The sequence below is a fragment of the Pelodiscus sinensis genome, chromosome 4 (genome assembly GCF_052426305.1).
Source record: "Pelodiscus sinensis isolate ZL-2025 chromosome 4, ASM5242630v1, whole genome shotgun sequence".
NCBI classification, from domain to species: Eukaryota; Metazoa; Chordata; order Testudines; family Trionychidae; genus Pelodiscus; species Pelodiscus sinensis.
Genome location: NC_143055.1, coordinates 103,586,539 through 103,601,350, shown reverse-complemented (window position 1 = coordinate 103,601,350; position 14,812 = coordinate 103,586,539). Strand labels below are relative to the sequence as shown.

Genomic DNA, 14,812 nt, shown 5'->3' with positions numbered 1-14,812 from the left:
CCAATTGTGCTGAAAGTACATATAAAGGTTATATAGCTCTGAGGTACTCTTGTAAGGTTCAGCTTCTTTATATTGCAAGAAAAGTAACTGAGATAGCTTTGGAACAATACTGACATCTAATGGGCAGCCAAATTAAACTTCTAGAGGTACATTCCAACTTTGCTTCTTCATTAGAGATGACATGCTGAATAAAATTATATGAGTGAAACAATGCTCCATTGAAATCAATGGAATTTTTGTCATAGACTTCAGTGGACCAATATTTCATCCAATATGCAGTATGTACATCCAATTTAGGCTGGTGGTCTGAAGGTCAGTTGTGGACTTGCATTACCAAAATACTGTGAGATTTTCTTTTGAGGTTTTAACAAAAAATGTAGGCATTCACATGAGAAGTCATTCTTTTTCAATTTCAAACACATTCAAGCCAACATCAAAAAATAGCTGATTCAGATGTTAGGTTTGAATCAAGGGAGTTGGATTCTGAATTCAAAGGGATTTTTTTAATTCAGAATTCTTATTTTACCTCATCCATAACAATAGCCACCTGTGCAAGTGACAAGTGATAAATATGATCTCCCAGTACCATTTTCTCTGCATTTTTGGTGGTAAAGGCAGTTCTACTATAATTGTTACTTATTTCAGATGTTGGTTAGTACTTGGTTAGGCTTGTGATGGGGTGTGCATATCCCACACTAGGTTGGAAGGGGTTAACTTCATGCTACAGGCAGAGGAAATTCTGCCCTCAGAATGCATTGAGCATGCTCCAAGTGCTAAGCTAGCTTAAAAGGGAACAGCCTGTCTCAGTCTAGGCTGACAGCTGGAGAAGGAGGACCAGCTCAGGAGCCATCACAGCCTGTGTCTGTGGGAGGCAGAGCTCTGGACTGGATCCCCAGGGAATTACCTGCTGAGGAGCCTGGAGACTCCAATACCCCCTGGACAACAGCTTCAGGAAGTGCAGCAGTAAGTGAAGGTGAGTGAGCAGTATCTCTCATCCATGTGAGGTCACCATGTTTCAAAGGTATTCCCCACTCATCCAGTATATTCTGCCACATTTAGGTTCCTGGCTCAAGAACCAGTGTAGTCAGGTGGTCCTGGAACTCCTACCCAGGCCACCACAGTCCCTAGTGGCAGTTCCTTGGGTATTGGTCACTAGAATCATAGAACTGGAAGGGACCTCGAGAGGTCATCAAGTCCAGTCCCCTGCCCTCACAGCAGGGCCAAGCACTGTCTAGATCATCCCTGACAGGTGTCTGTCTAACCTGCTTTTAAATATCTGCAGTGATGGAGATTCCACAACCCCCCTAGGCAATTTATTCCAGTGTTTAACCACCCTGACAGTTAGGAAGATTTTCCTAATGTCCAACCTATACCTCCCTTGCTGTAATTTAAGTGCATAGGCTAGACTGCCTTCTATCTGAGTGTTGCTATATTGACTCTGGTCAGTAGGCCACCCTGCTCTGTATCTGAGGACTGCCACATGGAGTCCACATTGCCCTGCACCTAAGAGTTGCTATATTGCCTCTGGTCACTAGGACACGCTGTCCTGAACTTAGGTGCCACTGTATTGATTCTGGCCATTGGGCAACACAGCTCAGAATCCAAGGGCCACTCCTCTGACTCTGACCCTTGGACCTCATCATGGTAGCCACAGTATCAGCACACCCACTGTCCATCTCGGCACAAGATCAGGTGTGCAAATATCACCACGGGATATTTATAAAAACTAGAGAAATTTAACATTTAAAATTTTTTTACAGGACTAGAGAGCCCCAGCAGCAGAGGTGGTTGGTGGCTAAGAGTGAAGTAAGACAGCTGGGCCAGCGGAGCCCATAGGGCACCAGAGCACTCAGCTGGTGGGGTAGCGAAGCTGGAGGGAAGGTGGAGCTTGTGGGGCAGTGGACCCACAGCCAGCAGAGCTACCGGGAGTTCTAATAGGGTGGCAGGGCTGCTGTAAGGCTGATGGGACAGTCAGGAGCTCCAGTGAGGCTGCCGCAGCTTCGGGGGCTGAGAGCTCCAGCAGGGCTGCTTCAGCTTGCAGGTCAAGAGGCTGGGGAAAGGAGCCCAGTAGGGAGGCTGGCCCCTTCTCCCTCCCTTCCCCCCAAGACCTCTCCTGATCCAGAAAACTCCCTTGTCTGGGACCAGTCAGGTCTTGTGGGTACCAGACCAGGGAGGGCCAACCTGTGTTAAGAACCTGCTTCTCCTCTTACTCATGTAATTCTCTTTACTCCAAGGCTGTGTCTACATTGGCAAGATTTTGCGCAAAAGCGGATGCTTTTGTGCAAAAACTTGTTGCCTGTCTACACTAGCTACGAGTTCTTGTGCAAGAACACTGACGTTCTAATGTAAGAAATCAGTGCTTCTTGCGCAAGAACTATGTGGCTCCCGCTCAGGAATAAGCCCTCTTGCGAAAGTGTTCCAATGGTTAAAATGGCCATCGGAGCTTTATTGCGCAAGAGAGTGTCTACACTGGCACAGATGCTTTTGCGCAAAAGCACATGCCAGTGTAGACGCTCTCTTGCGCAAATACTCTAACACAAAAACTCTTGCATTAAAGAGTATTTGTGCAAAATCTTGCCAATGTAGACATAGCCCAATGGTGTTATTTCTGATTACACTGGTGTAAGTGAGATTAGACTCAAGGGTAAAATCCTGGCCCCAATGAAATCAATGGGAATTCCCTGTGACATCTTTTTGTTTCAGAATCTTAAATTATCTTTGTAACTCTGGGTTATCACATGTCCGTTCCCTGTAGTGGCATGGTACAGGATAAGGCAAGGACCATAGTGCTCCTTTAATCCTTTATGTGTGTGTGTGCGGGGGGGAGGAAGGGAAGCAGGGGTACGGGTGAATTTGACTGGCTGGCTGAATGAAGAAAACAGGGCTTTATGGATAAATGGTTTTGTAAAGGATTTTAAAAGGAAGGGTTGGTTAAAGGAACAGAATTGGGGGTGAGAGTGAGAAGTTTCGGGCTCCTGTGATTGATATGACAGGAAGTGAACTCTTCTTTCTTATACAGTAGACTTCCGATAATCCTATGGGACGTAGGTGGTGCTGGATTATCAGATATGCCGGACTATCAGGAGGTACTATAATCTGGTTATATATATACTGTATACATTATATACTGTATATAAAGTGTTTTTAACCCTTTTTATTGTACATACTGTATACAGTATACTGTAATGTTTTATTTTTTAAAGCCTTTTTTACCCCTTTTTGCTCAGTTCAGCTGCTTCCGCTGTTACCTTGTGACTCATTTTTTTGCTGAAGCTCACTCACTCTGCTCTTGCCATATTGATGCCGGACTATTGGATGCTGGACTATTGGAGTTTTACTGTAGCTTACTTTAGGCTCCTCTAAGAAAGAGGGTGGGTGGTAAGGTCCCGGCAATGGATTGGCTGGGGGGCCTGGATGGAAAAATCAAGGGTAAGCTGCTGGATGTTCCTAGGAAGTAATTGAATGAACATGAGTTATTGCAGTGGCCACTTTTATCTTCAGGGTAGTCCTAGACATCTAATAGTAAAGTTGTGGCCTGATTAAAACCATATCAGATGTTTCCGGTCCTTCTTTCAGTATAACCAGATAATGACGGGGTACAAGGTAAACCGTGATTTACATTTACAAAACCCATAATAAAAATTGCACCTTCAGTGTGGAATTTAAATGTCTTCCAAGCTGGAAAAGTGGTTAACATTATTTTATAAAAATGAGTGTCAAATTTTTCAAGCATGCATTGCTGAACAATACAGACCTGTGAGTTTAGAGAATGCATCAACGAATCGTCTCTTTCCTCCATATTGAGAAATTGGCCAGTAAAATTAAGCATGTGGTTTTGGAGCTGCATTATTCTGCCTTTTATTTCATGGAACTCCATTGCTGTGGACAAATTCAATTTATGAACACACTCAAGTAGATAAGATGTTCCCTGTGACAAAAAAAAAGGGGAGGGAGAAGAAGGAGGTTAAATTAAAGAATGTGGAATCGTATTTATTTAGGAAATCCTTTGAGAAATACAGACATTACCCAATTGCCCTATGAATCACAGGATCCACTTAATCTTCTTGGTTGTTAAATATCTGTTCTCAAACACAAGATGGAAATTGTTCTTTAACATTTGGAATTCAACAGCCAAGTGTCTTGCTTCATATAATCCTGCTCTTGCTGTATAAGAAGTTGCTTATGCCACTTTCAGACATTCTCATGGCAGTTTTGTACTTTAAGGGTCAGTTTTGGGTTCATTGTGTTTCACGGTATCTCTTTTTTGAATCTTGTATTTTTATATGATCTGAAAATTAACATTTTCTAACACAGGAAATTAAATAGGAATATCACTTCATTTCATGCCGACAGAATGATTGGAAATGAGGCATTTAAACAGCATTGCCTTAGGACAACACCAGTCTGCAGCAAAATACCATGGTCTGAACTCCAGTCACTCTTTAGGATGAAAAGTTTCATTCCTTCTTGTACCTGCCATTCAACAGCCAGATACAATAACAATTTCTGAATATCCTCTAGCATATTATGGATGCAAATCACCCCAGTCTCTGCACCATCCCAGGCAAGCTAGACAGGCATGCTAGTATGACAATGCTCTGCCTTTCAGTGGGCAAAGGAGCTTCATTCCCCCCCTTTATAAATATGTTTCATTTATTTTTGCTTATTATTTTACTACCTCTACTATATCCCAAGCTTCTATTAGAAGCCCATTTTACTGCCTGCTATTCACCCAAATAACACAAAAATAATTCCTGCTCCAGAGAGCTCACCATCTATGATAACATACAGATAAATAAAAAGAAAATGGCATGTGTGATAGAGGGCAGTGTCACCAACAGGAAGGGGAGAAAAGGTGAATTAGTGTAAGTTGGACATTCACTGTGCTTAGCAGTTAGTCAAGTCTAGTAAACTAATGCAACTTTGCTGTTTCCTGTGGCTTTGGTGTTTGCAGAAGTTCAAACCCACCAACCAGCTGGAACTGGACAGGGGCAAAACCAGGGGGGAGCAATAAAATTGTGGTGATTCCGTAGGGTTAGCTCCTCTTGGGCCACAACTGCTATATTTACCTGCACCTCTGCAGGTACTGGCAATTGGAGCTCCCGTTGGCTATGGATCACTGTTTCCAGCCAATGAGAATAGCAGAAAGTGGCACGCCACTTCCTGCAGCTTCCTTTGGATGAAAATGGCAATCCATGGCCAATGGAAGCTGCAATTGCTGGTACCTATGGAGGCACAGGTACATATAGCAGTGAGGGCCCATCCAGCCCATTGGCCTGTATTTGCCCACTCCGGTCTAAAATGCTGAGGGTGCACCACAAAAGGTGCAAGATGAGAGCTTCCTGTGCATTCCCCAAAGTTCATCAGGACACAATCTGTTCCAATGAGAAATATTTCATACCCAATGTATTTTCAGCTTTTGAGCTAAACCAGGTATATTTAGAGATCTACCTAAGCGACACTATTTTACATATACCCTCTCACTGATTTAGTCAAATTAATTCTAGCGGTCAACATTTTTTCAGAAACATTTTGTTCTAGTCCTGATTAAAACAAATCTGGCTGTATTCCCTGAAATGTTCACTTTTCAATTCTACTAGTAATTTTCATCATGCTCCTTTCTAAAGAAGTCATCAAGAAGACTGCTGATAATAATAGGCTATAAATGGAAAACAGATATCTTAATTCTCCCAAAATTGGACAGACTGGCATTCACATAAGACACAAGCAAGAAGGGAATGCAAAAGTTCTAACATAATAAGATGTTTTCAGTAATATCACCATTTATAATGTATACTTTCATGTCTTTGAGATTAACCAAATAGATTACAAAGAAACAATCTATTTACGCTGGATGGATAGTACTTTCTAGAATAAAATGTCATTGGACAGATTTCATTTTACACCTTGTAGAGAAACTCCAACAGGGATGAAGCTACACATCTCTACCTGAAGGTGTTGAAAAGTCTCGTGTGTTGTACTTAGTTTATCTGTAGCTTTAACAGATCCCCTAATGTATGAGGATTCATATGCATGGATTTATCCCTCTTGCAGTTTCTGTACCTTTAACATATCACCTCATACAAATGTTTAAAAAATATCTCCCTGGCATTCAATGTCTCAATGTTCATTTGATTTAGACTCATTATTAGTGGAATTAGGCTGGAATGGAATGGTGGAAACAAACACTTCCAAACCCTGAGAAAGTTAGACTTGGATCCAGATCTGGATGCATACTCTGCAGCTGAGGCCCATAGCCCATTCTTATCATGAAAGGTATAGTGGTGATTGCCTTTAACCTTTCTCTGAAGCTTCTTGTGATGGGCACTGTCAGAAACTGGGTTCCAGTCTCGAGTTTTTCAGTAAAACTCTTTTTTTGTGTGAAAAATGTGACACCAGAATGGATTGTGCATTCATGTTGATTTTGCACTGGCAAATCAGAAAAAGATATGCAATTTATGATACACAAATTGAGTATCTTTTCCCGATTTACTTTTGAAAGAGACTTTTCCGAAATTTGGCAAGTCTACACAACACATCCCTTATTCCTGGTATAATGAGGTTTACAGGGATGGCGAAAGAGTACGTCTGCTTTTTCAAACATTTTTCTGAAAAATCGGATGTGTTCCTTGGACATGGTGTTGCTTTTCTGGGATATCTCCAGTATCCCAAAAAACAGTGCTGTCTAGATGTAGCCTTATTGTTTCAGTCAACCATCCCAAAATAAAAAAAATTAAAAATTGTTGGTATGTCCATATTTTTGCGATTAAATATTTCAAATTTTTGGTTCAGAACTTCATTTTGCTTTGAAATTTCCTTTACTTTATAAATTAAAAATATTTAAAATGCCCAGAAATGAAACTTCAAGGTTTTGTTTCAAATTGAATTAATTATTTTGTTTGATCCAAAACAACAAATAAACAAGTGAGGGTCAGCCCCTCTCTTCTGTTGTGGTCTTATAAAAGTCACTTATCTCTCTCCATTCATCATCTGTAAAACTGAGAGAATACTACCTCTGATAAGGAGAACAAAATCCATATGGCAGTTCTGGGGAAGCTATACTGGGTAGTGGCAGATGTGCCTTCTACCAGACATTTGTTTCCTCATATCTGAAATGACAGATGCAAGAATGGTGACAGAAAGATGACACTGTCTGTTATTATACAGGGCCTGCCACTATTCAATATGCCAGGAAAATGAAAAATGCTAAGTGAGATAATAGTAGAACAAGGGCTACAATCTACAGGCTGTTTCCTACTGTTTATACTTTGTAGTGTATTTACTTGTCAAAAGCCCACAGGTGGTATAAGAGAACTATGCTGAATTAGTCTTCCATAATAAACTGGGGATATGTAAGTAACACTATTCTAATTGCAAAAATCACTGCACATGGCAAATGCTTAATGTCTGCAGAGGTGCTCTGAACTACTCTATGAATACCAAACACTTGCAATATTATCAGGGTTCCTGCATTGAATCCCTAATGACAGCTTACAGAAAATACCGACAAACATTTTGTGCTCATTAGCCAAAGATTTCCATCTGTGCTAGTTAAGGACACTGGCAAACATCTTCTGATCTAATTCCTTGATGCCTTTCCTCCTGGAGAAAAAAAGCAAAAAAAAAAAAAAAAAAAAGCAAAATGGATCATATGTTTCCCAATGTTAGGTGTTTACTTCTTGTGTGATTTTGAGCTAATGGGGAATGATGTGGCTATTTATGAAATTAAAAGAATGCTTTTTCTTTCTTTACATTTGCTCCCTTTCAGTTTAATTGAATCTATCTATGTTCTACTATTATGAGTACCAAATTCACAGCCATGGAAAACACATCATGGACCATGAAATTCAGTCTCCCTTCATGAAATCTGGTCATATGTGCACTTTTACTCAATACTATACAGATTTCATGGAGAAGATCAGCATTTGTCAAACTGGGGAAACAGAGACTCATGGGGAGGGAAGGTTGCAAAGTAGGATCTCAGTATCATCACCCTCATTTATGTGCTGTCTCCAGAAGGTGGTGGCTGTTGGCCAGGTGCCCAGCTCCAAAGGCAATGTGTTGCCAACAGCAGCACAGAAATAAGGGTGTTGAAATCATACCATGCCACCCTTACTTCACCGCTGCTGCTTTCAGAGCTGAGTGGCTGGAGGGTGGAGGTTGCTGAATGAGGGCGCAGCTCTGTAGGCAGTGGTACAGAAGTAAGAGTGATAATATCGTACCCTGCCATTCTTACTTCTGTGCTGCTGTCTCTTGCCTTCAGAACAGGGCTCCTGACCAAGATCTGCAATTCTTCAGCGTCCCACCTCCGAGGGCAGTGCCACCAGAAGCAGCAGTGCTCGTGTCTCCCTCCCCAGATTTTTTGGATCAGGACCCCTATCATTACAATAGCATGAAATTTTAGATTTAAATAGCTGAAATTATGAAATTTAGAAGGTTTAAAATCCTATGACCGTGAAATTGACCAAAACTGTAGTTAGAGACTTTTGTGACTATTCCTTCAAATATGTAGTCACATGACCTTTTGTTTTGAAAACTTGGGCACTGCCATCTAGAAAATGTGAAGTCATCTTAAGTTAGGAAGTAGAAATAATAGCATGTGACTAAAGTGACCCCCATCACACAGCACAAGCAGTGAATATGCAAACTAACAGGGCAAGAAGTATGTAGCAATCCATAGGCTGTCAGAACAATAAATTAGTGGCTTCAGTAAGGTACTTTCACTCTGAAGCAAGGGGGAACAAGAGAAAGAACTGTAGCTCCCTGAGTCACGATTTCTTTCCGGGGCTGCTCCTAACCATTTCATAAGTCTAGAAATTACGTCTCAAAGATCCCTGACGGTGTTGATCTCTTTTCAAGAAAGAGCACTCCCATTGCTTAGGGTCTCTGGATCCTGATGCCCACTTTGAGGAATAATTCATAAACCAGGCACTGAATAATTCAGAGTCATGAAGAAATTCATTAAAAATCTAGGTCTATTTTCAGATAACCCACAAACTGAAAAAAGGATAAATAACTGAAATTAATTATTCACTGCAAATAATTCATCCACTCCAATGATGAAGAGCAGTGAGCTGGGGAAAAGACTTGATCTTTGTTACATAAGGAACTAAATGGGTTGGCAACTCAAAGCCATCTTTCATTTTATATAAACAAAGCTGTAATCCAATAGCCAAGGACGGTCACCAGCCTGCTGCCAGAGCCTACTTTTGCCTTGGCAGCAGTAACAAAGCACATCCAAACAAATGGAACATCATCAGAACATAATGTTCCAGGGAAGTTGCAGTATTAGCATTCTACACTTCCTAGCCCCAATTCTGAAACCTGGTCAAGGTGCATTTGACTTAGGATTGTGGGGGGATGGCTACTAAAAGTTTTATACTATATCTGTATTTCCCTGATATGATCTTGGAGTCATTTTGGGGGCCAATTTGGTCCCCTGCACACCTTAAAGCAGGAGTTCTCAAACTTTGTGATACCGCAACCCCCCTCTAAGTTGCTCATGACCCCCCCAGGGATCAGGACCCACAGTTTGAGAAACGCAGCCTTACAGCTTGAAGTTTCACTGGTTAGGAATGGCCCCCAAGGAGCAGCAATGTGTCCTAAACTGCCAGTAAGGTAGGGGGTTAATAAGACAGTCAATTTACTCATCTCAGGCAAGACCATAGGCTTTTAGACCAGTTGTGTGTCCCATTATCCTGTTGGAATGGCAGAGCAGGCCTGGTGTGAGGTCCAGAACCTGGCTCACACAGCATAGGAACAAATGACTCTCTAGGATGCAAAGCAGAGAAGAATCAGTTCTCAGGTGTGGTTTATTTTCCTACTCTGAACTTTGTATGATGCATTTGTTCATTTTTCTTTCTAAGTGTAACCAGGCATAGCCAGCCAGCTCATTAGTACCATTAATGTGAAGCTACTGGTCAGCACTTTTTGTCAAGGCTCTTGCTCTGAGAATAAATGATGGGCAAATAATAGGCCATGTAAAGCTTGAGATGCCAGAGAGCCTACAGGAGCTATGTGCCTGTTTAGGATTAACCGACGTCATTCAGACTTGTTGAAATCCCAATTCCCCTAATGAACCATTAATGCCAAGAAATACCAGAATTTTTTCCTCAGAGCTATTTTCACTGTGGTGCTGAACCTGCATTAATTTCGTTTCTTCAGTTTTTTGGGAATTAATCATCTCAATGGATTTCATGCCCTAAAAACAAGAAAAAGGAAAAAAATCATCAACATTGCTTATAAACTATACAAATCACCTGATGTAATTTCCAATCAGTTCAGATACTCCATCAGCTACAATCAACAAACACTGATGGAAAAAATGTCATTCACCCTAAGATTGCTATGTTAGAAAATAAAGACATATGCCTGGTATTGGTGCTCTTGAAAAAGAAGAGAGAGAAAGCTTCATAGGGTTTCTGATCTTCCCTGGTCTTGCATGTATTCTCCTCCCCTAAAATACTGCTCAGAAGAGCAGCAAGTGAATGGCTGCAGCAAGCAACTTTACCTTTGGAGCAAGAGGGAACAAGAGAAGAAACTGTAACTCCCTGAGTCACAATTCCTTTGTATAGTGGCTCCTATTTCTTTTATAAGGCTCAAAATTAGGCCTCAAACAGGCCCTTAAGTTGTAAATTTATTTTTAAAAATTACAGATGATCATCAGTTAACCTCAGGAGGAACTTACCATTTCTAATTCATCAACTCTTTGTCTCAGGGAGACCATCTCCTCAATGGAAACATCACTTCTGGGGTCTTTGGCTTTGGGAGTAGAGGGTGATGGTTTCAATTCATCAACCTAATTGACAACAACATTTATTGGCCATTATTTCCCTGTTATGAAGCATCTAACCTGGCAAACAGCTTTGATGTGCTTCTCAATGAGGCAGTTATGTTTTTTGCAACTACAGAGATGGATTCATTAATGCTGAAGTTGCAGGGTTCCATTCATAGACTCTGAGATTGCATGGAGGCAGTCTCAGAGGAAGCAGAGATTATCATGGCGGTGTTTTCACACTTATATAGAGTACAAGAGCTCCTATTCTGATGTTCAGAGAGTTCTGTGTTCAACTCTCTTTGGAAAAGGGTATATGTATATGCAATGGTCCATTTTCCCATAAACTCACGGAATTTACACGGTCAAGTAACTTCCATTAATGAGGATGGCAACTGCATGCACATTTCTACATGTACCAATGAGAAAAACAGAACCATTTTTGTTTACCCTCTCTGAAAGAGTAAATTTCAGAGTAAATTTATTTCAGAGGAATCCAGGGGATGATCCTTATTCTCCTACAAGTACACAAAGCCCGAGAGGTGGCAGAGAGGAGACAGGGCAATGGATCTCCAACATCTCTGCACTGGCCTGAGGAGACAGACACCCACTCAAGGCTGCACCCAGTGAAGGATATTGGAGAAGGGCATTGCCTCTGCATACCTTTGGCTCTCAGTGCCCACTAGTGCTTCCCTTCAGGTGTCATGACTCTAAACTACCTCAAGGTTGGCCTCTGCCTATAGATACAATTAAGCCCTTAACCTGCAAACTTTTAAGTAACAATGGAAAGAAGAACCAACAGTAAGAATAAAATAAGCAAAGTACTATATAATAGGTCTTTAAAAGATTTTCAAAATAAGTTTTAATCGCCAATGCATCACCAATCAGCAGGGCCTGATTCTCTTCTCATCAGAGGCAACTGTGTTGACTTTATCCATTTGGCATTGATTTACTGTAATCTAAGGCCTTGTCTACACCATGTAGCACCATCGATCTACATCAGCTACATAAATAGCATAGCTGAAATAGATATACTCACTATTGCATCTTGCATGCATTAAGGTATGTATGGGAGGGGGTGAAGGGGCTGCTTTCCAGGCAATGCCAGCTACTCTTCTCATCTTGATGAAGTACCAGTGTTTATGGGAGCGCTCTTTGAGATTGATGTATCACGTCTACAATAGACGTGATAAATCGACTGCAGCATCGATCCACCATATAGGTTAGACAAGGCTTAAGTGAGACCCTAGATCTTTTCAAAGATTATTTTATCATTGTAGTGATTCAAGCCCTTTACATTAATTAATAAGTACATTCACGCTTCCCACCCATCTATTATGTGTTCTGTGCAATCAAAAATTTCCCAGTACAAATCTAAGTATGGCAAACAATGAATCCATATTTACCTTCTGACTCAAGTCCTTTTGTTTGGATTCTCCTTTGCTGTTTGTTTCCATATCTTTCTTCTCAGCTGTTGTTTAGAGAAGATATTTTATTTAAGAAAGGAAAAAATATGTTTCAAATAATTTTCATAAAATTGGATTCTGCATGAGCTAGAATTGTTTTCTCTCACTATACAAGATGGATATAAACATGTGGAATTATTTTAGGCTTTTAATCTTTAGATATAGCTAGAACAATCTGAGATAAACCAGAGAAAACAATTTAATATGTTCCAAGTATTCACATCCAAAGAAAGATATTTTTACAGTTTCATGTGGCTATGTGTAACAGACTACATCCATTTTTCTTTCATTCATATGGAAATTTCTCCTTGAATAAACTGCAAATCCAACACATCAGAAACCAAAGTAATTTAATTCCCGCAACAATTTAAAACAGCTTTTGAATGATGATTATCAGTGATTCCAACTGGAAATAATTTAGACACAGCACAAGCCAAAATCAGATAAACTGGAACCGAGGGTGTGTGAGAATCCTATAACTTGTGGCTGATTTAAAACAAATAAAAAAAATCACAACTATGCAAAAATGTATAGGATAGAAATAACTTATCAGACAAAGAAGCCTCATACTACATTATAACTAATTCAGAATAGTGCAATTCAACCCTTACTTTCACGAGTACTAACTTCACCAATGAACACCACCACAAATGCTATGTGAGATAACTTTTCCTCCAATTAGATTTCATCTTTCCAAAATGCTAGCATAGGTCAAGCCCACTCCTTTGGAATAACAAAGAAAGAGCGGAATAAAAAAGACAAATAGGTGGACAGACCCTATAAGCAGCACAGAAGGATAATGAGAGAAAATGCTGCATATTCCCCTACCACATAAATGATGCTTCATGGGCTTAGGGAATGTTTATCAGCATCTGGGTAGTTTGCCAGGAAACAGCTACTATGCATCCTTCTGCCTAACTATTACTAACATACCAATTGCTGTAGTATCTAAGGGTATGTCTACACTACCCCGCTAGTTCGACCTTGGAGGGTAATGTAGGCATACCGCACTTGCAAATGAAGCCCGGGATTTGAATTTCCCGGGCTTCATTTGCATAAACTGGGCGCTGCCATTTTTAAATCCCTGCTCGTTCGAACCCCGTGCCGCGCGGCTACACGCGGCACGGGGTTCGAACGAGCAGGGATTTAAAAATGGCGGCGCCCAGTTTATGCAAATGAAGCCCGGGAAATTCAAATCCCAGGCTTCATTTGCAAGTGCGGTATGCCTACATTACCCCACTAGTTCGAACTAGCGGGGTAGTGTAGACATACCATAAGTCCCTGATTCAGAGAGGTACTTAGGCATATGTTTAAAGTTAATATATTTCTAACTTTAATCCCACTGACTTTTAAATCCCATTGAAATTTTAGCAGATACTTGAAGTAAAGCACATGCTTAAGAACTTTCTCAAATTTGAGTGTAATTGAATTTGGTTTTGTATATTAATAAATGACTAATGGGGAAAATTGTAAACATGCCTATCACTGCAATGTTTGAAATATCAGGCAGAATCAGCAAAACGTAGTTAATTTCAGTATTGGCAGACATTTCCCCTGAAAAACAATCTCTCTTTAATGGGAGTAATTAGATTTAAAATGGTCAGGTGTGGTAAGTATGGACTGAGTCTTAAACCACTCAGTACTTACAACATGGATCCACATCTAAATACTGTTTGTGTGTGTGTGTGTGTGTGCGTGTGCATGTGCGCACTCTATAAGCCTTCTCACCATTGTCCTGATGACACCACTTACTGTATAAATCATATGGATTGCTAAAGATCTAATACATTCTTTTCTGTTAAGAGGAAGCATGCACAGCTATTTGTCTTTTGTTTTTAACACTTGTGTGCCAGAGAATATATAGTATTCCGATCATATCATAAGGAAAGGATAGACCACACTTTATTTCATGTGGATTTAACCTGCCACATATTGCAGTTTTATGCTGCAATGATGCAAATTTTGGGATGAGAGGAATTTATAATAAAGAAACATATGGAGAGAACAGTTCTTATTTGCAAAATATTCTTCATATTAGGCCCAAATTCACAAAGGAAGTTAAATATATGCAGGTGTGTTGCTATTGACATAAAGCACCTACTTCCTTTCAGTTAAGCAGTTACATAACTACCTCTCTGAACCAGAACCCTAGTTTGGAAAATGGAGAAAAATATAAAAAAGTGCATAGAAAAAAAGTGATTCTGTAAAGAAGACCAGACTCTGCAGTGTTTATTTTGCCCTTCTTCAAGACAAAATGCCCCTGAGTTCAAGGGAAATTTTAGTTATGTAAGTGGTAAAGGCACCAAGATTTGGTCTGATAGAATCACCTGGAAGAAGTATAAATGGGAACGGGTACAATAATATAAGAAACTGGAACAAAACAAATTATCTAAAAAAAAGCTCATTATTCATTTCAAATAAAAGGAAAAATATTCTCTCCTCTTTTCAATTAAGTAATTTCATTTCAGTGAAGTTTTACTTTTTCTTTTAAATGAGTATTAAATACATACTCAGCCTCTGTGGTATGATCCCATGAAGTGCACAGAAAGATTTTATGAAGTCTGAAAGATAA

At 40.1% G+C, this 14,812-nt stretch overlaps 1 protein-coding gene across 2 annotated transcripts in view; it reads right to left on the bottom strand.

The window, feature by feature from the left end:
• The window catches only part of LOC102457239 (uncharacterized), a 54,662-nt gene that overhangs the window by 19,261 nt on the left and 20,589 nt on the right, over nucleotides 1-14,812 (bottom strand). For both annotated transcript variants that reach the window (XM_006112756.5, XM_006112757.5), the window contains exons 3-6: nucleotides 12,181-12,245; nucleotides 10,688-10,798; nucleotides 10,100-10,201; nucleotides 3,755-3,928 (exon numbers count right to left, since the gene is read on the bottom strand). In XM_006112756.5, the coding sequence (XP_006112818.2) occupies nucleotides 3,755-3,928; nucleotides 10,100-10,201; nucleotides 10,688-10,798; nucleotides 12,181-12,245 (452 nt within the window). The remainder of the gene's footprint in view (nucleotides 1-3,754; nucleotides 3,929-10,099; nucleotides 10,202-10,687; nucleotides 10,799-12,180; nucleotides 12,246-14,812) is intronic.